We start from the raw sequence: 24,049 nt of genomic DNA, 5'->3' as shown, positions 1-24,049 counted from the left end.
GCTTCCCACATCTTTTCCTGTCTTTGAATTCTGACTTAATTTTGAAAGCCTAGGAATGTGTCAGAATCATTACATCATATCATTCTTTGAAGAGAAAGAGAGTCACAAAGTTCCCATCAATATCAGTCTTTGCAATCCAGATTTTCAAGTTGGTTTCTGGAGTCAGAGAATCTGCCTTTTTTGCTAAAAAGTGATATGTAAACACGTCTAGTAAGTTAGAAAAGAATGAGTATTTTAGAGGGTGGCTTGAAGAAAGAAGCCCACATTTCCCTCCTAACAGTAGCTTGTTTTGTGTCACTCTGAATTTCCATTCTGGGATGTTTGAAGATTTCAAAGCACAAAAAAGCTAATTGAACTTTGGGACCCTCCCAGGAGAAAGGCAAGGGGTTTGTTTCTCTCTTTCTTTACTTCAAACTCTTTGGGGACTGTGATACCATGGTTAATAGCATGTGACAAAAACCACACAATAAATGTCAGAAAGGGGCTCCCCTGGGCAGCCAAGTGCAGTTTACCTGCTTGTGCAATTACTTAGGTGAACATTCCTTCTGGGAACCAAAGTCTATCCCTTCCTCGCCAGAAGCATCATCCTCCTCACCACCATCATCATCATCCTTCAGATCCAGATCTGATCTCAGAGGAAGCATGACTTTGCAGGTTTCCACACGGTGGAAAGCTGCACTTTCCCATGCTTTATATCTACATTCTGTCCCCAATTTGTTTAATCTCTTTGTACTTTTAACTCTTGGCCCTTTTAGGCGAGATAGGTGGAATGATTGAGATTAAGGGCAGCTGGCTAAAGGACCACAAATGACTGAAAATTGATTAGAAACATTGAGTATAGTTGGTGGCCATTTATTTCATTGACTCTGTACCAGAAAAAGTCATTAGAAAATTGCAATTTCTTTAAATTTGTTTTACGTACTAACTTGAGTATACACGGATCCAGAGACTCCCATAATTACCCAAAGTGGCATAGTTATTGGGTAGTAGCAAAAATATTGCACCAATGGTTTTGTCTTATATTCAAATTAAAAGACACAGAAATAAAAACTAGAACCTTTTATGTTCCAGATAATTTGTTTGAAAAGTGATGGTATTGAAGAGGCTGGACTACAGTCTGCCCCAACTAAACATGGTTGTAGTTATAGTGGTTGCAATGGATGGGAGTTGTGAGACGATTCTAGCTAATTTTTTCAGAAAGTTCTAGCTTTTATAACTCTCCATCACTTCAAACACTTAGACATATCTGCCATGTGAGAAAACAAAGGTACAGGTTTAGCTCTAATCACTTAACTTTACTGTTTAGGAACATCTGGTATAAGAAATATCAATGCTTTTAAAATCATGATCTTAATAAACCAGACATCCCACTAATCTGTGGACTCTAAGATTCATTTTGGAAATACTGTTTAATTGTCCAGGGTTGAAGTGGAGTGTCTTTCAACACTTGACAGTCAGCGTATTTTCTTGACTCCATCTTTTTCTAGATTGGGCTCCCTGAAGGGGATAGACTTTATGTTGAACTTTGAATGAAAGAATGATGAGTGGGAGGGAAGGTGAAAGGAAGATTGTTTCGAGCATATGGGCTTGGGAAAGTAAGGACAAGAAAAATAGGTGAAGGAAACCCTTTAGGTAAGGGTTGTAGGGGAAATAGTCAATGTGACAGGAGATGTGTGCAATCCTGACTGGCAAGTTCCACGTAATTGATGATGAGATAAAGACAGGTTGAACAGAAGCCATTTGGTAACCTTGGCACCATGCCCATATATGACCAAATGTCTTATATTGTTCTCAGGGCTGTGAAAGTAACTGCCTCTTGCCAGCAGCAGAGAGCTTTTGATAAACTTAATATGTGCCACAAAACTTGAATTATCCTGTTTTCTTTCAACTCCTGTCTCTGGAAACTTCTGCCTCTGAGCAACAAAAATGAATAATTGTAATAGTGGATTACAATCCATAGAATAAAATAAAAATGAATTCATACTGATACAAACAAATGATTGAATAAATAAACAAATCGAGAGGAAAAGTCAGGTCCTCCTTGTAGGAAAATTATCATAGATGTAGTAGGCAGTAATAGGTTTAAAGTCTATTATTTTTTATCTAGGTCTTGGATTATTACTTTTAATAAGCATGTTGCAACAAGTGAGAAGGCTATGAAAAGCATGAAGAGAGTATTAAAAAAGGTTTCAAGATGATCATTTCAATACGAATTTCGGTGATATTTATTAGGAAGCCAGGAGAAGCCATGCATTTCAAAGTTGAGATATCAAGAGAGTCTTCACAAAGCTCATCTGTGACTCATCAATATAGAGGAAAATCACTTTGCACTCGGGAACATTTTCTTCCCATTGCTGACTGTAATGAATTTTTTAGGGGTTGGGGGTTGATCCAGTGGCTCAAGCCTTAAGTTGTATGGTTAGGTCAGGCTGAGGGAAGCCTTGTACCTCCAAGGTGAGTGCCAGACAGGCATAATTTATGTCATTAAACTGACATCCGCTGACTCAGGTTTGGAGTATGCTGGCAAGAGTATCATTCGAACAGAGTAAATCTCTGGTTCTGGTGGAAAAACATTTGAACTCTATATCCAAATTTACAGTTTAGAGACACTTTTAGCCTGCTGATGGTCTTCATCTCTCTCTGTTTTTTGAAGTTAGTTTAGACTTACAGAAATATTGCAAAAACAATACATAGAGTTACCAAATATTGTTTGTCCAGCTTCCCCTAATGTTATGCAACCATAGTTCAATTATAAGAACCAGGAAATTATCATTGATATAATATCATTAACTAATCTATACACTTCCTTTGAATTACATTATTTTTTCCACCAGTCCTTTTACTGGTTCAGGATCCAGGCCAGGATCCATTGCATTTAGTTGCCATATCTCCTCATTCACCTCCAGTCTGTGACAACTTCTCAGTCTTTCTTTGTTCTTTGTGACCCAACACTTAAAGAATAACTGGCTATTTCCTTTGTAGAATAGTCCTCAATTTAAATTTGTCTGTTTTCTCATGATTAGATTGAGGTTATCCATTTTGAATAATCATAGAATAATATTGTATCCTTGTCAGCTTATCATATCAGGGGTACATGTGATCAGTATTACTTGTTCCTTGTGCTGCTAACTTTGATCATATGGCTAAGGTGGTTTCTTCCAGGTTTCTCCACTGTAAAGTTATTATATTTTGTCTTCGTAATTAACAAATAAATATTTTGTTCGGTGGATACTTTGAAACTAGGCAGATACCTTGTTTCTCATCATACATCTTTCTACTAGTTTTAGCATCCATTGGTAATTCTTACTTGTAATCATTTTTACTTTGCTGTTTGCCTAATGGTGATTTTCTATTTCCATCATTCCTTCTGTGGTTTTGAATCATAATTTTACTGTAATGAGGAGCTGACCCTTTCCTTCTATCTTTTAATTTATTCAGTCATTTATTTATGTCAGTATGGATTCAGGGATATTTATTTTATGAATTATAACCTATTATTATTCATTTGGCCATTGAGAGCTCCTTTAAGTTGGCTTCTGAGTCTTTCTGACATGACTTCATCACTTTATGAGCACTTCCTTATCTTTTGGTACCACAATGATATTCTAGGCTCAACTTTCATTTTCATTGTTCTGGCCCTTCCAACAACTATTTCTCTAGGGAGTCCTGGTTCCCTTTATTGGATAATGATATTTAGAAACCAAGATCCCCGGGCTAAGTGTGCTCATTGCTCCTCGGGTTATCTTTGCCTGTAGCTTCTTTCAGTGGATGGAGTTAGGAAATATATGTATGTATACTCACACATGCATATACACATTTATTTCTCTATATATGTGTGTGTATATTAAAATCCATGAGGAAATATTAATACCTCAATTCCCATCAAACATCATAGGCATTTTTTTTTTTTTTTTTGACATGGAATCTTGCTCTCTCACCCAGGCTGGAGTGCAGTGGTGCAATCTTGGCTCACTGCAACCTCCACCTCCCGGGTTCAAGTGATTCTTCTGCCTCAGCCTCCTGAGTAGCTGGGATTACAGGTGCGCACCACCACACCTGGCTAATTTTTTGTATTTTTAGTAGAGATGGGGTTTCATCATATTGGCCAGGCTGGTTTCAAACTCCTGACCTCAACTGATCCATCTGCCTCGACCTCCCAAAGTGTTAGGATTACAGGTGTGAGCCACTGCACCCGGCCTATCATGGACATTTCTTGTGAGAGTTCTCATCATCATTTACAAACAATGTTGGAAGTAAATGTTCTCATTGGCTTGGAAATAATCTAATATTAGAATCCTCCTCATCCTTAACATTTTAATCTCCATACTCCTGATGAGAAAAGTCTTTAACCCCCTCACTGGGGTTTCCAATTGACAAAATCTTCTCCTCTACCTTAACTTCATCTCCAGCAGATACAAGAAGTGTATTTCCTAAGACAGCAATCATTTCATAATGATTTGACAGGACTGTCTAGCACATCCCAATGGGTAGTTATGCTTCTTCAATTTTCAGGAGGAATAAGAATGCCTTGTATTAGGATTGCAAGTTATAGCCACTCTGAAGTGGTCCAGATTTTTCCACATTTTAGTGATCAGATGTCTCTCATCTTTAGATCATAAATATGACTCATGTGCTCCTGCAATTCACACCAGGGTGTACTGGGTAAGTTACTTAATCCTCCCAGAAGAGTGTGTAAATGTATTTAGAATATCTCAGTCCTGCAGAACTCTGAATATGAAGAGATCTGAGCCTTCTAATAATCACAATATCTTAGTGACTTTTCAGTCTTTGAGCTGGATAGTATGTAAAGAAATGGCATACAAAAACTCTATTCACAGGCAGTGATGATTGAGTATGTGAAAGTCATTGTAGAGGAGGCAGGGAACTACCTCAAGGACATCTGATAACCCATGAGTCAGCCGATTTTTTTTTTTTTTTTGGTAGAAACAGGGTCTCGCTGTCTTGCCCAGAGGGCTGGAGTGCAGTGGTACGACCATAGCTCACCACTGCAACCTTGAACTCCTGGGCTTAAGCGATTCTCCCACTTCAGCCGTCTGAGTAGATGGGATACTAGGCACAAGTCACTGCACCCGGCTAATTTTCTTTTAGTTTTTGTGGAGACAGGGTCTCGTGTTGCCCAGGCATACAGATTTTTACCTAAAACATATCTGTGTCTCAAAGATCTGGTACTGCTCTTTGGGCAAAGCTCAAGAAGCATTGCAATTGTATTCCCAGAGATATGTATTAGTGGTCATTTCTAAAATTGCCTCCTCAGCATGGTCCAGGGTAGGGTTTCAAAGATGGCTTTTGAAGAGTAGAAGAGGTAGAATGATCAAAGTAACAGTATAAAGTGGGCTTTGTCTTTGACAGACATTATGTACCTGTTAGGTGCCAGGCACTGTGCTTGGTAGGTGATGATTCAGAAAGGGAAGAAGAAATTTAAGGGAGGTTTCAGGAGTAGAATCTTATAATTCAGAAATGAATTGAATGGAGCTAAGACTGAGGGCTTCAATATTGGGGAGATGTAAATGATAATTTCTAGCAATGAGATGGAATAAGGAAGGGGAAATTTTTGAGAAGTGGAGTTCAGAAGAAGCAAGTGAGGATAATTCATATTTCTAGACCTGAGAAGGTCATCATACTGGTTTCTAACTTAGAGTGGTGGGAAGCTACTGAGTCAGAGCTATTATTTAATCAATAAGTAAAACAGAATCAAAACTTACTTTTTCACTAAGCTTTCCTTGATTAATACTACATTAATAGAGTATAGAATTTGGTGTCCACTCAGCCCCTAAGAACTTATCAACACATTTTATACTGTTTTTTTGGTATCACATTTCTATGTGAATTTATGTAATTTTTAGCTTGTGGTTGTTTATTTTATACCTGCATCGTGTGGACCTACTGCTATATCTTCTCCCTCTACCACATACAAAGCCGTGTACCTTGCTGTGAGCACAGTAGTTGAATGAACACTTGTGACATGAGTGTTGAATGAAGATTGGAACCATTCATTAGTTCTTACCGTTGAAAATCAACAGTGAGACCCAAAGCTGATTCATAGTTAAAAATCTGATTTTCTTATTCAGTAATGCAGAGTTTTACCAGAAGTGTGATTAAAAACCAGTCTTTTGAAATGTCACCAAAATAAAATCCTTGACAGATACAACACTACTAGGTATATCATTAAAATATATTCTTAATAGAATAAACGCCTAGAATCAGAACATCGGTTGAAAACATAGGAGCTTTACGGGGGCAGTAAATTTGGAGCTACTCACGTTTTAAATTTGCCGTCGGTGGCTCTTTGTTGAATCCAGAAGACAGAGCAAATTGAGCTGATAGTGCAAGTTAGCAACATAGTTTTATACAAGATTCTGGAATTGTAGGATTTTGGAGTGAAGAGGGCTTTAGAATACAAACTTCTTAAATATCGACTTTTGCCATAAAAGCACTCCTCCATCTTACAAAAACTTAAGAGTGCCATGGATGAAGATTTGTTGAAACTAAACTTTTTTGTTCTTCTCCCCTGTTTCTTTATCAGGTGAAAATTTTATGTTGAAATGTGTTGGGTCCTATCTTTAAGTGGTCTAAATAGCTATGTTTGAATTTATTTTTATCATGTAGTCAGAGATGCTAAACCATTGAAATGGGATTTATTCCCCTTGCCACAAAGTATATAGCATTGTATTTTAATGACTTGCTATGAACAACAAGGGTTTTGTCTTGTGCCTCAAAAATTTTATGGTAGACATTCTTTAGAACAGTATTCTTTCCTGCTGGTTATGGAATCCATCCCCAAGGCAGGGCTTGCTGTTGTTTGTTACTGAGGTCACCTCTTAGTTTGAGTGAACATGGCTTGTTCTTCAAAGCAAGTGGGAAAACTGACTTACTTGTGTGATGTGCTCAAGTCTATTTTGAGTAATGAAGTTGGACTCTGGGAAGTCTTGTCTTAGTATGAAAACCTTATCTGTTTCTATTTGCTTCTTGCTTGCATGATAATTTCTAGAGGGGAAATTGGAGCATCTTACCTGCTGAATTGGATTGAGGGGCAAGAGATCATCATTTGATGTTCTCTGGAATCTCGAAGGTATGAGATAGTTCTTCTGGGGCTCTTGTTCTCCTTCAGCTAGAGTAATTGAAATCATGTGATGTGACCCTTATGAACCTTTCAGAGGTATTCAGAGAATAAATAACAAGGTCAGACCTTCTACTAAAGCATTTCTGATGCAAGCCATGAAACCATTCTCTCTGCACCTTCCCCGTCTGCCTGTCAACGTGTGGCCTCATGGTGTTCTGTGCCTCTGATGGCTGTTTCTCTCCCTCCTTCTTCCTCTCGCAGACATGCCTTGAATTGGAACGCTACCTACAGACGGAGCCCAGGAGGATCTCAGAGACCTTTGGTGAGGACTTGGACTGTTTCCTCCACGCTTCCCCTCCCCCGTGCATTGAGGAAAGCTTCCGTCGCTTAGACCCCCTGCTGCTCCCCGTGGAAGCGGCCATCTGTGAGAAGAGCTCGGCAGTGGACATCTTGCTCTCTCGGGACAAGTTGCTATCTGAGACCTGCCTCAGCCTCCAGCCGGCCAGCTCTTCTCTAGACAGCTACACAGCCGTCAACCAGGCCCAGCTCAACGCAGTGACCTCATTAACGCCCCCATCGTCCCCTGAGCTCAGCCGCCATCTGGTCAAAACCTCACAAACTCTCTCTGCTGTGGATGGCACGGTGACGTTGAAACTGGTGGCCAAGAAGGCTGCTCTCAGCTCCGTAAAGGTGGGAGGGGTCGCAACAGCTGCAGCAGCCGTGACGGCTGCGGGGGCCGTTAAGAGTGGACAGAGCGACAGTGACCAAGGAGGGCTAGGGGCTGAAGCATGTCCCGAAAACAAGAAGAGGGTTCACCGCTGTCAGTTTAACGGGTGCCGGAAAGTTTATACAAAAAGCTCCCACTTAAAGGCCCACCAGAGGACTCACACAGGTAGTGGTACAAGTTGGCCGCACGTGGTTTCTTCTCCTTTCCCCTCCTGTAGCCTCGTCATGTGGGAGGGCTCCTGTTTGTTCTGAGGAGTGGCACCCCTGCTGATGAGGAGGTGATAGACAGGCGGGAGGCCCCAGGTAGGGACAAAGAATGACTCACTTGTTACCTTAAGATCTCAAGATGTCCCAAGCACAGGACATGGGTTTGTCCCTACAGTGCCAACCACAGCATAGAATTACACAGTTCTGAGGATGGCTGAAGGGGGCCCTGGCAGTGACTCACAGCTGTTTGTGACACAGACAGACACTTGTCGCTTTCCTGACACTTTGCATTGTTTTGTGAGTGTAGCTCCACAGTTTTGATCAACACTGGGATCTGAGGATGCATTTGAAAGCATTCACAGTTAAACAAGGTAGCTAGGGTGTCCCTATTCACTCTTTTCCCAGCATCCTGATTTTTCATCAAAGTCACCAACAGCAGGAGGGTTTCAGAGTTCATTAGATGTGATCATTCTATAATTAATTGGCATCTCCTCTTTTGCATTGTTCTCTGGCGCGTGCTTTATGGAGAGATGACAGAATTGCTTTTTAATGAGCTTGTTACTGAGAAGTTGCTAAAGTGATTACATTGCTATGTGTGTGGCAAGAGCGGGTTGGGGAGGGATGGGGATTGTGTATTTTACTCAGGGCATCCTAGTAGCCCAGGAAGAGACACCATCCCTAAGTTCCAATCATACTGATCTTTTGAGCAATGAGATAATTTGGAAAAGTGGGGTTTACGCAGAAAAGCGTGAAACTCTTATTTTTCTTGGAACTGGTCTTTGTTCTCTGCTTTGAGATTGGAGCTTAGGGGTGGTGTCTCTTCCTGGGCTCCTAGGATGCTAGTAGCAATTACTGTGATTGGTGGTTTTTAAGTAAGTCTCCAACAGTGTGCTACCTGTATGGTTTTTGCATACTGTTTGCACACTGCGAGCTGAATAGGGAAAATCCCCAAAGGTGTAAGTGGAAGTATAAAAGCATTCTTGGAGAGAAATCAGTGATAGCATATGAGCTAGGAAAAGTGTTTGATGCTCTGGGGGCCTTCTAGGCCGTGCCACCAAAGAAGTGTGCAGGGTGAGAGATTGTTGGCTGGAAAATCAGAACAACCTGGTCTTTAGTTCTAACTCTGCCACTGTCCAGCTCTGTGACCTTGAGCCTGTTCCTTTACCTCACCAGGCCTCATTTTCCACATCTGTTGAACAATCTGGCTGTTAAGGCCCCTTTCAGTTGTAGTGTTCTGGAGGTCCATGAACTGTTTTTGTGTAGTAGAGAAGAACTTTCCTGAAGTTCGAATATATAATATATGACAGAGGAAATCACTGTTATGAAGCTCGGAGTTATTCCCATGGGAGGATGAAGACTGACATTACTTCCTTGCACACCAGGACTTGGGCCTGTACTGCTCTAATTCTGAACTTAATTTCCTGTGTGGCTCTTGCTTGGTTCATGGGACAGTCTCCTAACATAATGTTTATATCCCATGGCTCAGGCATAGAGACCCACTCATGGTTTCCCATCAGAATTTGGGTTCCAGTTCACCACTCCACATATACACACCAAGGCTAATGCTTCATGCTATTGTCAGTTTTTGCTTCTTTGATATTGTTCTGAAGGTAGTTTTTATTGATATTTCTTTCTTTCTAAAGTCAATGAGTAAAGTAATGGCAAGATATTGGAAAGACATTGCTGTGCTCCCAGGCTGGAGTGCATGACTCATCTCCTGGCCCCTCCAGGAAACCAGAGAAGGCAGAAAAGGGCAAGAATGTTGTGTTGTCTTGGGGCTGTGGAGTTCATGATTATGGACACTTTCTGAATTATTGGCACTAAGGGCACGTCCTGCTTAGCATGGAGGCTATACAGCTCTGGGAAAGCAGAGATTCTTTTTAGGGAGTCCAGAGCATTTTCTTCTTCTTTCTTATCCCCTCTTTCCAACAGAGATGTCAGAAGGGTGACTGTTAGGGTTGATACATTATTTGGTGCTTTGTTATTTTGAGCATTGTCTACTCAGAGTGATTACCAAGGTGGAGCTCATTATGTTACCTGGCACCTGCAACTACTTGCATCATGTTGGACTAAAGTGGAAAGACTCCTATTGGGAATTCACTCAGGGAGGCACCAGGCATTGTTAGAAAAGCCTGCGGAGCAGTTAAGAGCTGAGCCTTGTGATCAGTTGGACTTGGGTTTATGTCCTCGCACTATCGCTTCCTAGGTTTATGACCTCAGTTTCCTCATTTCTAAAATAGAGACAATTGTGTCTACTCCTAGATTGTTTTGAATATTAAATGAGCAGATACTCATAAAATACTTGTAAAAAAAAATACCTGATAGATAGTAAGAACTCATTACAGATAGTAGTGGGGTTGATTGTAGCTGTTACTATTGTTGTTGATATTAGTGATGACTGAGTGAAAAAACAGCTTTGTAAACCAGAAATAAGCCAGTTAGCCAAAGTTAAATACCGCAAAACAGCAAGAAGCTTTTTCTCTCTCGCTCCCAGTGGTTTGATCAATGGGATGTGGGGTGATGACACCTGTGGACACAAGTTGTGGAGGATAAACCAGATATGCAAGCATTAGCCCACAGAAGTTGGCAATAAGGCAGAAAGATCATGGCTTTCCTCCCACAACACAGAAAGCAGTTACCTTGCATCCGCAGAAGCATTTTGCCTGTAAAACCTTCCTCAGAGACATGCACGGAAAATAGGTGCTACAAGAAAGATAAACAGATAAAAGGGGAGGTAGAGACAGGGATGGAGGGTGGGGAGAATATGAATTAGTTTGGATTAAATGGATGAGAATCAGAAGTATTTATTTGGAATTGGTGTGAATTGGAGCACATGGGGAACTGAAAACAAAGGTGATAATTTATGTGGTGTAGATGGACTAAGAATAATGAAAACAGCATGAAGGATGGAATCAAATTAAGTGCAAACATATAAAGGAAATGGACTGGTAAAAGCTCGAGGGCAAAGGTATATGGAGATGGGAATTCAGGTTGGAAAGAGGCTGCTGATACAAGGACTGGAGTTGGGAGAGCTGCTGACCAAATGTGGAAATGAAGATTTTTGAAAAATGGGCTCTAGTTGGATTCAGGCAAGCTATTTTAACCCAGGACTCACTTTAATTCAGTCAAAATATTTCTTATCTTCCAGTTGGGGAGGTGTTTGGGGACAGGAAAAAAAGGGAGATAAGAATACCATCCCAGAGAAAGAAGAGAAGTATTTGCATTTTGTTCTCTAGAGTTGCAGATATATGCTATATCTCTTCTATATGGTAATACATTGCAAAGGAGATACAGTGAAGAAATGAAGTAAAATAAAATATGCGTGTCTTCCTCTCATAAGCATAAAGGAAGACAATACATGTTGGTAACATGGATTTGCTTGCATTGAAGAATTTTTAAGGTGTTATTCATTTCATCTTTATATAGACAGAATTTACTTGAGCTGAAAAAGATATGCATTTTTTTCCTTCTGTGGCTGTTTTTTGAGGATGCTGAATCCTTAAAAATTTTTGCCCTGGAGGATATTAGACAATGAGGTGATTTTTTTATTTATTATTTTTTAAGGTAGCAGATGTTCACATTGGTAGCTAGGGCACAAACGCAGGTTGCCCAAGGAAGTAAAGTTAGAGATGGGGCTACTGAGCTGGAGGTGCAGGATGACGAGGCGAGGAATGGGGCAAAGGGAATATTATGAAGTAGCAGAATTTAGTGAAGCATATAAAAATGGACATAAGGGCCAGGCGTGGTGGCTCACGCCTGTAATCCTAGCACTTTGGGAGGCCGAGGCGGGTGGATCACCTGAGGTCAGGAGTTCGAGACCAGCCTGACCAACACTCGTCTCTACTAAAAATACAAAAATTAGCTGGGTGTGTGGCGCGTGCCTGTAGTCCCAGCTACTCAGGAGGCTGAGGCAGGAGAATTGCTTCACCCTGGGAGGCAGAGGTTGCAGTGAGTCGAGATTGCGTCACTGCACTCCAGCCTGGGTGACAGAGCCAGACACCGTCTCAAAAACAATAAAAATTAAAAAAAATGGACGTATGGTTTATTCATTTGGAAGAGCACCTAGTGTTGGCATGAGCGTAAAAATGTTCTTAGCAGCCAAGTCATTGCAGACCTTTCTCTCCTACTCTGTTTTCTGGTCTTCATATATTTTTCTTTCTCACAAATTCTACCATTATGATCATAGTTGTATTCATCTTCTTGAGTCAGCTAAATAATCCTTATATTTTGATGAAAGGTAACCTTCACTTCCAATGTTAAAAAAAAAACTATGCTCATTCTCAGCAAAAATCAATTTTTAAAAAATCTTAAGTTTGTGTGTAAAAAAAGAAGGAAGTCTTTTCTATATTTCTTCTTACTTCTGAGAAGAGATAAAAACCTTTCATTGAAATGGTGCTTTGTGCTAAGTGAACAGACTTTTCAAATTTGAAAATCCATATAAAGGCACATCCACATTTATGTTATTACGAGTGAGTCATATTGGTAAAGTCAGGACAACGGCCAGTCATTAGATCTTTGATTCTTGGTCGCAGTGAAGGGAGATGTGAAGAAGCCATGTTCTCTGAATGTGCTGCTTGGAGGACTCTGTCTATAGACTGAAGTTGCTGTCACCTAAACCATGGCTGGTGATAAGCATTCTCTAGATTTTATACCGAACAATATAACAGGATGCTTTTCAGGTGGAAAAGTAATACAAGTGTGCAATTTGTTTAGCATTTTACATTTGCTTTGGGGCCCATCTTATTCAATCAGAAAGTGGCACAATCTCTCAGTTGAATCAGAATTTAGGGAAATAGTTTATTTTCAAAAGAAAAGGTGGCTAAAAATACTATAAACAAAAAGACCAGTGTAGCATTCAAAAGGCAAACAGAAGTGTTATGTCACCCATGTAATGAAAGGCCTTTAAAGTTTGAAATACAATTTATTTTACTTATTCAACAAATATATATAAAGCACTTGCTATGTCCCAGACATTGTTCTAAATGTTTTACAAATATTAACCCTTTTAATCCTTATACTAACCCAATGACATAAGTACCATCTTATTTTATAGATGAGGAAAATGAGACCCAGAGAAGTCAAGTAATTTGCCCAGTGTCACACAGCTCATCATAGATGGTTGGGCAAGGATTTGCACCGAAAAGTATTGCTCCAGTCGGAGCTCTCTTAACTTCTGAGCTTACTAATGAAGGGGAAACAAGTCAAATGAATTTTTTAAAAGTAACCTGTTATTAACAGGAAATTAAATACGTAGAGTTTAAATGCAAATGGACAATGAAAACTAAATATCCTCTCTAAATAGGTGAGAATTAGGAGGCTCCTTAAACGTATTGCCTCGTCAGGTGACTGAGAAGCAGTACAAGGAAATTACAAAGAAATGGTCTTCGATTTCCAGGCCTATTATTGTTACTGATAAAACTACTATTTTATGGTTGTTACTATTTTCATTTTTTTAATGTTAGTATTAAAGAGAGAGATGCCAATCTCAGTTCACGCATTAAAATGACAAATGTTAATACTCTGTCCCTATCAAATAAAAAGGTCAGTATTATCACAACGTGGGAGAAATTGAGGGACCTCCCTGTTGTTAGAAATTAAATTGGACCCGTGTTTCCTGACCTATAGGCTTACATCCTACTCAGTAGATTGTTTTGCTTCTTATTTACTGTATATGTTCTTCAGTCTTTCTGCGAACAGGTATTAAGTGCCCATAGATGTCAGGCACTGTACCATGGAGTGACTAGCAAAGGAGAACAGGGTGGTCCGTTTGGGAAGGAGTGCTAAAGGGTGGTGATGGGGCAGTGAATGAAAGCGGGGGCTTGCATCAGCAGTCAGAGGCAGCATGGAAGATTTAGAGATAACAAGTCACTTCTCTCCTTCTGGACAGAGTGTTTATTGATGCTGTTCATCTTTTGAAATGATGTCAATGTGATAATATAGTAATTTATATAAATAGAAGCCCTAATTCAAGGTCAGGCGTATCAGCAGGATAAAATTAAATACCTCAGTGTGGAACTGTAGGGGGTTCATCGACCACTTTCAACCTCCTAGTGCCATAGATAAGAATTCTTTGAATTCATACAATAGCAACTGAAATGGGGCAATTTTAAGATATTAAAGGGCCTTTACTATGCCGAGACACATGGCTGCTAATGAAGTTTATCCATGTGTTGAGGCAGAAACTCATTAAACCCCGATTATGGGATGGAAACAAGAATAAGGGTTAAATGTTCAGTTCACAAGGTGGAGAGAGCTGAATAGGAGGGTTTGATAATTTGGATTTAGCGTATTCAAGAGCTTAAGAGAAGTTTGAAAAGAAAGGGTATGAAATGAGGTGGTGAAAAACAATCGCTGGGAGAATTTTCTGATTCAGTAAAATCTTAAAACTTTACCACATGATAATTTAGCAATGTGATAACTCCTAACATTTATGAAGATAAATTAATGTAAACATATATTGGGAAGCATGGCTTAAACTCAGCATATACACAGCAAGCACATTTATTTTATCATTATACTATGATAATAAATATAGGCTTTGTGGGACGCCTATTCCAGATGTCCTTTTAACGGATAATTGATAGTCACAAAGCAAATAAGTATGTTAAAATAAGAATGGAGGAGAAAGAAAAACATGAAATTAATGAGTATTTCATCATAAACAAGATTTTTGAACACCCACTGTACATACACTAGTCCCTCTATTATTGCCGAGGACCTCGCTTTTTGACACAAAAGCCTGAAATACGGTTTCATAAAATAATTATATTTGGAACTTGATCTCAGAAGAGAATATAGCTTGGATGGGGGGTGTGGGGGAACTGGGAGGAAGGAGAAGAGAAAAGAGGAATCTCATTTCAGAAAAGGCAGTGAAAGTAATAGAATTTTATAGTTTCAAGGGTGGGCGAGTTCTGTTTGATAGAGAAGAAAAGAAGAGGGTCATGAGAAGTCTGTGTAAATGAAAAAATGACATTGAGAAGGCCAAGTGTAAACTTTTAGAAAAACTGTTCCTTTTAATAAATTGATAATGTACAGAGGCTGTTTCTATTATAATATGAGTGTTAATTACCATCATGATCATGGTTATCCTGTGCATATAATATAGGAGGGTTTGAGGAAAGCTATGTGGAGCTTTGTAAAGAGTGAAGGCTAAGATGACGTTGTAAGAATTGATGGTAGGCAGGAATTTTCTATGTTTCCTGAAGTTGAAATAATAATGTAGTGATTGTGTTTGAATTAGAAAAAAACAGAGTTTAAGAAACTCATGTGTTAATTTTTTTAAACAAGTTTGTTTTGAATGATCCTCTTTTTAAAAAAGTTGAAATATAAGGACAGATGAAAAATAATTGTAAGATGACCTGTCTTTCTTTGAAAAATATTCAGCTTGAATGTAGTAGAAATTACAGTTGAAACCTTGATAATGGATCATCAGGAAACAAACTTTTCATATAAGGAAATTAGTTCTGATGAGTAAATGCAGCTGTTTGGGAATCTGGTCCACCAGGGGCAGAATGTGTCAGGTGACAGTAAGCTCTGCTGCACGACTCCGGTACCGAATGGAGAACGCCTAACCCTTTCCAGGCAGGCAGTTTCTATTTGTCTTCACCCTGATGGAGGCAAACTGGATAGCCCTGGCCAAACTTGTTTTCTAAAATATGGGGTTTTTTTCTTCTGCATTCTCCACCTAAGTACCTAATATCTGATCCCTTCCTGTACTCTGTCACTTTCTGCCCTGCAGCTTTCCTCTATCCTTCACAGCAGAAAGGATCTAGTAGCAACACACTGTAGACTGTTGTGGTCGGTGGATTATATATCCGTCCACCAGTGTATAACACTTTAATCTTCTATTGTTAGTTTTTTAACCTTCAATTAAGGGAAACTTAATAGAATTTCAGTAGTCTGTAAACAGGTAGGGAGACATGATGGGGGAGTGTTGGGAACTGGGATGGCATTCCCCCACTTCACTCCAGCACCATCCCTTCTACCCCTCCTCTGCTACTGGATTTTCTACATTTTCTAAAAGTGGCTTCCTTTCAACAATTTGTTAATGTATTGACATGACGTTATTAAGCTAAATGTTGGTTGAGGCAAGATCACTTAAAATAATTAAAAGTTGGTGACTTTTTAATGTGCTGGTTTTTCAGCCAACCACTGATGGAGTTACTTCTCATTCCTGCAGTGTCCCCATGTTCAGTCACCAATGGGTGGTGATATAATGGAGGTGAAAGCACTTCAATTATTTAAGGATGTCTGCAATGAGAATAAGCTTAGCATGCTTTGTTCCATATTTCTGTTCACCCTACCTTCTCCTTCAACGTGTATGTTTATGGAGCTGGGGACTGACCCGGGATTGGACCCCATAATCTTGTAGGGGAGAAAAGATCAGAATGCCCCATTGCTGGTTCCTTATGGAGCCTCAGTCCAGCTTTGTCCTAAACCAAGCATCCTTGGCATACCCCCCTTTTTTTTTTGCAACTGACATCTTTTTTTTTCTTCCCTTGAAAAGTTATCTGCATTCATGTAAGACCCCTTTTATTTTGTTTGCAAATTAAAACACATTTACAGATTAAAACTCCTTTTATATTCTAAACTACTCGTCTGGTATTATAAAACATATACTTAGGCTTATTTTGTTGTTTCTGCCTTTAAACTGTATCCCGTTTCCATTACTATAACATGTATGGAATTCAGTAAAGTGGTACATATTGTTTTCAGGCAAATAATGTAAAAAGATGTTTTAATCCCAAATTTGTTGGGCCATCATAGTTTTATCCGTTTCACTAGGTGAGCTAAAAATAATAAAAGCTATCAATCATTTTGTTGCAGGCAGGAAACCAGAAGCCATCCTTAGTTGAGAAAGAATTTGACCTCCATGGTAGAGTATTGCCTAGTTAGGTGTCTTAGGGTATCTAATATCTAATAGACCTTGCTATTTTCCTAGCAGGGATGTTTTGTAATAAGGACTATAGTTTGTTCTAATATTGAAGCCAATGTTAAATGAGAGTGGTTCTAGGAGTCTAGCAGATGCCCTAAAAAATGTAGGATTCTATCTGTGTCCTAATGAATAGAACCAAGAAAAAGCTTGGCTCTGATACATATTCGAGTGTAGAAGAGCACCAAGATATGGTAGGAAATATTTTAGAATAACTGTGCAGTAGTCCTGTTTAAAAGGTTTCTGTCTTCATTTTGTGTGTTTATGTAGTTGAATGTCATCTCATGGAATTCGTTGCTTGGTTATGAACTTATAACATGGTGTTTGGAATCCCCTTACTATGGGATATGCAACATCCTTTGCCTGTACTGAACTTCTGTTGCAGAAAGGAAATAATGATCCCTCATATTGAATTCTCAGTTGGTCATGAGCCTATTGAAACTAGTATTGGTATTTTAAAAAGAGCAACAAAAGATACATCTCCCTTCCTTGATATAGGTAATAAGACATTTTGTGTTCCCAGTGTTCAGGAGAGAATGTCAGAAAATCAATATGAATAAATTCAAGTACACAGAGGATTCACCCTATTTGAAAATGTAATGTGTGGCAAAATGACAGTATGTATTAAATTTTTTTGTTTCACTTGCATGTAAATATTAGCGTTTAGAAAAGGTACCATCGGCTACTTAAAAATTTAGGCAGAGGGCAATTTGCTGGCTTTTTGTTTTTTTCATTCTTTGTTGTTGTTTAGTGTCTCAAGGCTTACAACTAAACTGAATTTGAAACTAAATACTGTCATTACAGAAGATTTTTCCTGAGTTCTTCCAATTTCTCTGGGGATAAAATAATGGTCGCTGGAAGCAGTGGAGAAACAGTAATTAGGGCAAATAGTAATACTGTGCGTGATTGAGAAAAATGTGAGAAGGGGAGGGGGAAAATGCAACAGACAGACTTGTACGTCTTGTTACTAGGAAACCACATCAGCATTAAATACAGTGTGCTAATTGGCTATCCTGTTTCTTCCTGGGTACCAGCCTGGGCCTGCTACACAGCTGTTTCTGCTCTTTCTGGTTGCTAGGTAACTGCATCATTTCCCCCCCACCCCCCACCCCACTTTGTATTCTGGAGGGTAATTGGCTACTTCTGCTCCTGGTGTTGCTGCTGGGTACCAGTCTGGGCCTGCTGCTCTGCTGTTTTCCAGAGGGATTTAGTCAGGGGGGAGGGGAGGAAAAGGGAGAGGAAGATACGCTGGCAATTAATGGAGCATAAGTGCAAATTCTACACATTGTCTGGCACCTGCGGCCCCTCAGCCTGCCTTCTCAACTAAATCCTTTAGCTATGGAAACACATTAAAGTCTTGAAGTCTTGGCATACCTTATAAATATAGTTTAAAGGAAACAAGACATTGAAGACATCACTTAAATGACAGCTTTGGTCTTCTTCAGGAAAAAAAACTGGCAAAATATTATATACCTGTATTTTGATATGAGTAGTAATAGAATTTGTGCAGATATTAAAAATACTTTATAACAAGACAGCATCTTTAACATCTTAAGGATAGTGCCACCTTATTTCTTAAGCAGACCAAATTATTCTGTAGCCATTCTTCTTGATATCAGAGTATAAAGTAGGAAATAGAATGGACTAAACGCATTATGGGATTTTCCCGACTGTATTATTATGAAGGAGTAAAGGGAGGCTTCTAGACCCTTGACTTTCCTATTATGGGTTTTATTCCTTTGATGTGCACAGCACGTGCCCGGGTGCTTTTCACTGGGACATTGCATTTACGTGGCAACAACACATTTTGCACCATAGCTGCTTTCCTGATGGCAGATGAACAAATGTGATGCAAAATCTAAAATCAATTTTGTGATTTAAAAAACAAGTAAAAAGGTAATTACTTTATATATTGTTGTCCTCTCTTGTTGAAGTAGAAGTTGCCATTTCATCATTATTGAAATTCTCACTGGAAGTGTGATAAGGAAGATTCTTTAGAAGTGAAGTGATGCTCCAAGGAGATTTCACTTTAAATGGTTGAGAAAGTGTATGTAAATTGGGGCCCCTTGAAGAGGCAGCTTTATTCCCTTGGGAAGGAGCTGTTTTATTGAGAAAACTCAGAGCATGTTGTGTGACTGTGCACAGAAATAGTTAGCAAAGGCAACTCTTATTTGACACTAATGACTGTTACTGGTTTCCCATACTAATGAGATCCACCATACCCTATCACAATTGAAGCAGGAAGAGGCCTAGGCTGAGCTACAAGCCCTTCCACCATAAGATAAATTCAGGCTTTATGGAATCATTTCTACTTAAAGTACCCCTAACATAGGCAGAAGGCCTCCAGCTACGCTAGGTGATTGCGAGAAGATCGCAGTGTTAACACCCATCTAAAGGAAACCAGCTAACCATTAGTAGTGTTCAAATTGCAAAAGAAAATCTTGTTATCAAAGAAAAACTTGCAGAAAGGTATAATATTATTTCTGCTATCTCTATTAAAAGGACCAGTTGTTAATTACTCAAAAGCATTTGCCCATTAAATGAATTAGCCATTTACTTATGAAGAACCATCAGAAGTCAGAATATCCCTTTGTCACTTGACAAGTTTTATATTCTGACTTTGAGAGGGGGGTGGTTTTGTTTGAGTATTTCATTTTTGTTGACAGCAGACTGTCAGAATAACAACTTTGCAAGTATATTATGGATTGTCCCTATTTGACTTAAGCAGGATACAGATTGAAAAGTTCAAAAAAGTCTGGGGAGTTTGTCTTACCCAACCCTCTTCACCGGTTTGTCTTACCCAACCCTCTTCACCGGTTGATTGGATGTGGTTATATAGCCTCACTGTGCCTCTGGCAAGACCCTGGAAACCCAAGGCAGGGGTCTTTGAAGGCGAAAGTGGTCATGGTTACTAACCCAGTGATAAATGAACATCAGTGCATACTTCTGAGCTTCCTCTCATTGTACTATTCTGGGAGAGCAAATCTTTTTTCTTTTGATGTCTCCATGTTTAAAGCAATAGTGAGAGTGCAGGCATACAAGCAAGCATGCTTTGGGGAATGAAGAAAGGAGGTATTCCATGGAGCTGCTTCAACCCCTGGTTCTCCTCAGTCCTGAAAACCTGCTTTGCTAATTCTCATGGCCACACAAAACTGCTACCTTTGACATCAAGCAAGCCGGTTGACAAAATTTTAAAGGACGAATCTGATGGCTGCTAGTCCTCCAGCAGGGCTGCTGCTAAGCCATAATATGCTTTTGTGTGAATTAGAAAAAGGTACCCTTTGCATGGGGCAGCTTCCCTGTGCTTGAGGAGCAGAGCCAGATTCAGCCCCTCTCAGCCTGTAGCTGGACACCCTGTGCTCAAAACCTTATGTGGCCTGTGTGCACTGGGAGAGCATTCCACACAGATGGGCCTTCCCTGAACTTTTAAGAACTTCTGAGGCTAAGAAGGGCATAGCAGGAATGGGAGAGTCACACAATGGTTCAAGGAGGGTATTGGGACATCCTGTCAATGTCTGAAGAGGCCACTAAGTGTGACAGCAAATCTTTTGGTCTAGCCACTCTCCCAAAATGTGAGATCATTAGTTGCCTAATGTGGTGGTTCTCAACCAGGGGAGATTTTGTCCCTCAGGGAACATTTAGCAATGTCTGGAGACATTTTTCATGGTCATATCTGGGGTTGGGGGTATGCTACTGGCATCTGGGAAGTAGAGGGCAGGGATACTGCTAAGTATCCTACAATGCCCAGGACAACTTCCACAGCAAAGAATCATGTGGGCCCAAGAGTCAACAGTGCCAAGGTTGAGAAACCCTGGCCTAATGCAACCTTAGCTGTCTTCTTCTCTGTAGGTTGCTCTGAACCACTTGCAAAACATTTCCTAATCCTTTTAAGATGACCCACCCACCAGGTCTTGCCTTCTTCCCTTTTATGATCTTTAACAATATTGATGAAATGAAAATATTGCATTATTTATTATTTCTGTTAGGACTTAGATGATGTGCCGCTTTTCCCCTTATGATAAGAAAGAAATCTCCCTACTTCCACTAAATGCTTAACCTTCTAGATTGAAGATTCGTGATTGTGACTCTTCCTGAGCCTCATGCCCTCCCCTTTTGCAGAAGGCTCCTCACCTGTAATAATTTGAGATTTTGGTGAGGCAGAGGTTTGATCACATCAGCTGCCAGGCTGGTATGTGGGAGGGAGGTGCTTTGCCAGGAAATGGGCCTAGCTGACCAGGCGCTGAAGAGCCACACCATCATATGGTATTGTCATTCTCCCCCTGGGTACAGTGGCCTTGCTGAAATGTAACAGTGGCTTCCTCGTTACCAAAAAGAAGATTAACTGTTAGTGAAGAAATAAGAGTGATGTGTTTTCCATGGGAAAATAAAACTTGTATTGGGAAAACTGTATATTGTGCTGGTATTTGCTACCTCAGTACATTTCCTGCTATTCACTGTTCTGGTTCGCACCAGCACCATGAGGAGCATACTGGAAGCTTTTTGAGTTCTTAGGGAGAAAGGTGCTATTTCAGGTAAAAGGATTTAAATTGCCTTATCTAATGGACACATACTTTATGTCTGCATTTTGTCAGGAGCTGTGAATTATGCATTGGCCCTTTCAGCTACATTCACATGCATAGAAAATAACATTGTCAGACGTGTCATCCCCAGATACAATGGACAATATGCTATTATAATTGTATGGCCTTGTCCTTGCTGTTTGGAGATAATACTGCTGACTTTATTCCTCTCATACATGTGAATGTGGCTGTAGGGAGTACGTGACATCTGTGGCTTTTACATATATTAGCTTATCCGTTGCCACTTGAAGAGATTGCCATTAGTGAGCTGGCCTTGTGGGGTCATGCTAAGTGCCATGTTTTGGATCACAGTTGTTATTGGACCTTAGTTTTAGACCCAGTAGGGAATTAGTAATATTATCTTGATGACCTGAAGATGCAGTGGGTTACTTAGACAGCTTCCCAGAGCAGATGTGCTAAAGAAAGGGTAAGCTGAGGCATTCCTACTCAGATCAGCTTTGGGAGTAAGAAGGCAATTGGGTACCAAGCCTGGGAATGGCTGCTTCTATGTTAGTGCATTACCCAAGTAAGCAATAATAATATCACTTGTATTGATCTTTACAGTTGCCAAGTGTTTCACATACATCCTTCCATTTAACCTTCACTTACCGATGGGGTAAGTCTTTTCATTATACCCATTGTACAAATAAGGGAACTGAGGCTCAAAGAATCATTTTTCAAAGGTTTCACTGCTGAACCATCACAGAGCCTGCCCTACTCTGTTTTTCCTTTAGAGATCAGTTATTTCTTTTGGGGGCCTAAGTTGAAACAATATAAATGAATTCAGTTTTGTTTATGGTTCAGAAAAATAAATGGCTTACTATTTGTTGTTATTTTACTTGTTCAGTATAACTACTAATTCAGAATAGCTAAGAAAACTGAGTGATTATCTTGTATATTCCTACATCCTGTCTACTTTGGTTGAACTTAAGAATCCTTGATCTTAGTGTTCCCCTATTTTAAGAAAGAAAGCTGGTTTTGAAGATGCAAACAAATGCAAGGTATTGATTTTTGAAGTGATATCTCAGTACTACTGCATTTGCATATTTTAGATAATTCTTGATGAGAAATAGCAAATAGAAACTTTTCTCTGAACCCCTTGAAAGAATGCGTCTTAGCAATCCTCTTTATTACTAAGCTGGAAAACCCAAATGGAGATGCCTTAAAGAATTCAAAGGAAGCTATGGATGGGTAGATCTTGGTATGTGAGTTGTATGCTCCTCACAGTTACACCACAGCTTTGCTAGGTGAGGTTGAAGAAATGATTTCTGTGCCTTTATTTTTGTTTGTATGGTAAGTGTGGAATTCAGGATAATTTTATCTTTGTTTTTGCCCAGTTATTTGAGGATATTTATAATGGGTTAGAAGTCTTAAGAATAAAAACCCTTGGTAAATATAGGAATTGTAAGTCTATTCATGGGCAAAGATCCCAAACTTAGGTTATGATTTTGCTTGATATGTGCAGCAGTCTCTCTTCTGAATTCAGAAAAGCACACAGTGAAGAAGAATAGCTGCTTTCTAGCATTCTGCCAAAAGGATCTACAGGAACCTCAGAGTGATGGGCACTTATATTATATCCAGAGATCTGAGGAAAGAAAAGGTATTAACACCAAAAGACAAATTCCTGGAAGGCTGAAGGAATAACACACATTGCCCCTGAGGGCTCCACTCTTTTGAGGATTGTTTGTCTGTAGATATTTTTGTGTGTGATCCTGTGTTCCCATACATCTTTGTATTTTCAAACTTCCCCTTTTTTTATTTCATTCTACCTGCCATGGAAATAACCTTAATAAATCGTTAGAATTGGCGGTCCCCCCCAACCCAATTTGATAATAGCCTTTTCCTTGCTGACAGTTGGCTACTAAGCATTTAGAATGCTTTCGAACCCACCTGTGTATCTTTCTCCCCCCTCTCACGGTTAGATGTTAAAGTTTGTCTTGTTTTGTTTTTGTGGTTTTCCTGGTGTGCATCTTATCCAAAAGGAATAGTTAATGAGCAAAGCCAGAAAGAATCCTTTGCAGCCAGGGAAAACTTTTCATACATCCTTCCCACTCCTGTCATTGTATGAGCTACAAGGACCATAGGTACAAAGCTTGTGGGATCAATTACCACAAGCTCACCGTTAAGCATTTTTTAAAAAATCTGTTGCAAGAAGAGTAAAGCAATAATTAAAATTAACTGAACAGCTTTTGCTCTATTGAGGCGTTAAATCTTTGTGTAAACACAATCACATTGTGCAAACATAGGTCTTTTTAGTTGGGTGATTTAGACAGCGAACCCACTGAAGTTTTGAGGTCTCTGGGTCAAGGGCCCATTTCGACATGGTTTGAGAGGTCACCTGCTCATTTGTGTCTGTGTTTTGCAGAGAGAACTGTGAGCTGGTATGGTTCCTTGCCCACCGCAGCACAAAGAAGAGCCGGCTGGCATTTGGCAGATAGCGGTCTGTGACGAGGGGGAAGGAAATTGCACACAAAGCAAGACGGCTGCACACAGGAGCCGGTGGGGAGTGCTTAGGAACCTCTG

At 39.7% G+C, this 24,049-nt stretch overlaps 1 protein-coding gene across 5 annotated transcripts in view; it reads left to right on the top strand.

Moving 5' to 3' along the window:
* Positions 1-24,049, top strand: part of KLF7 (Kruppel like factor 7) — a 91,195-nt gene that overhangs the window by 34,321 nt on the left and 32,825 nt on the right. For 2 of the 5 annotated variants that reach the window (XM_030802857.1, XM_030802856.1), the window contains exon 2: positions 7,343-7,973. In XM_030802857.1, coding sequence (XP_030658717.1) covers positions 7,343-7,973 — 631 coding nt within the window. Of the gene's footprint in view, positions 1-7,342; positions 7,977-24,049 lie in introns of all 5 variants that reach the window. The other 3 variants (XM_030802854.1, XM_030802855.1, XM_030802858.1) reach the window with 2 other exon arrangements.

Source organism: Nomascus leucogenys, chromosome 22a (genome assembly GCF_006542625.1).
Source record: "Nomascus leucogenys isolate Asia chromosome 22a, Asia_NLE_v1, whole genome shotgun sequence".
Lineage (NCBI taxonomy): Eukaryota > Metazoa > Chordata > Mammalia > Primates > Hylobatidae > Nomascus > Nomascus leucogenys.
The sequence above is the reverse complement of the archived record's forward strand: the minus strand, read 5'-3'. Positions and strand labels throughout refer to the sequence as shown.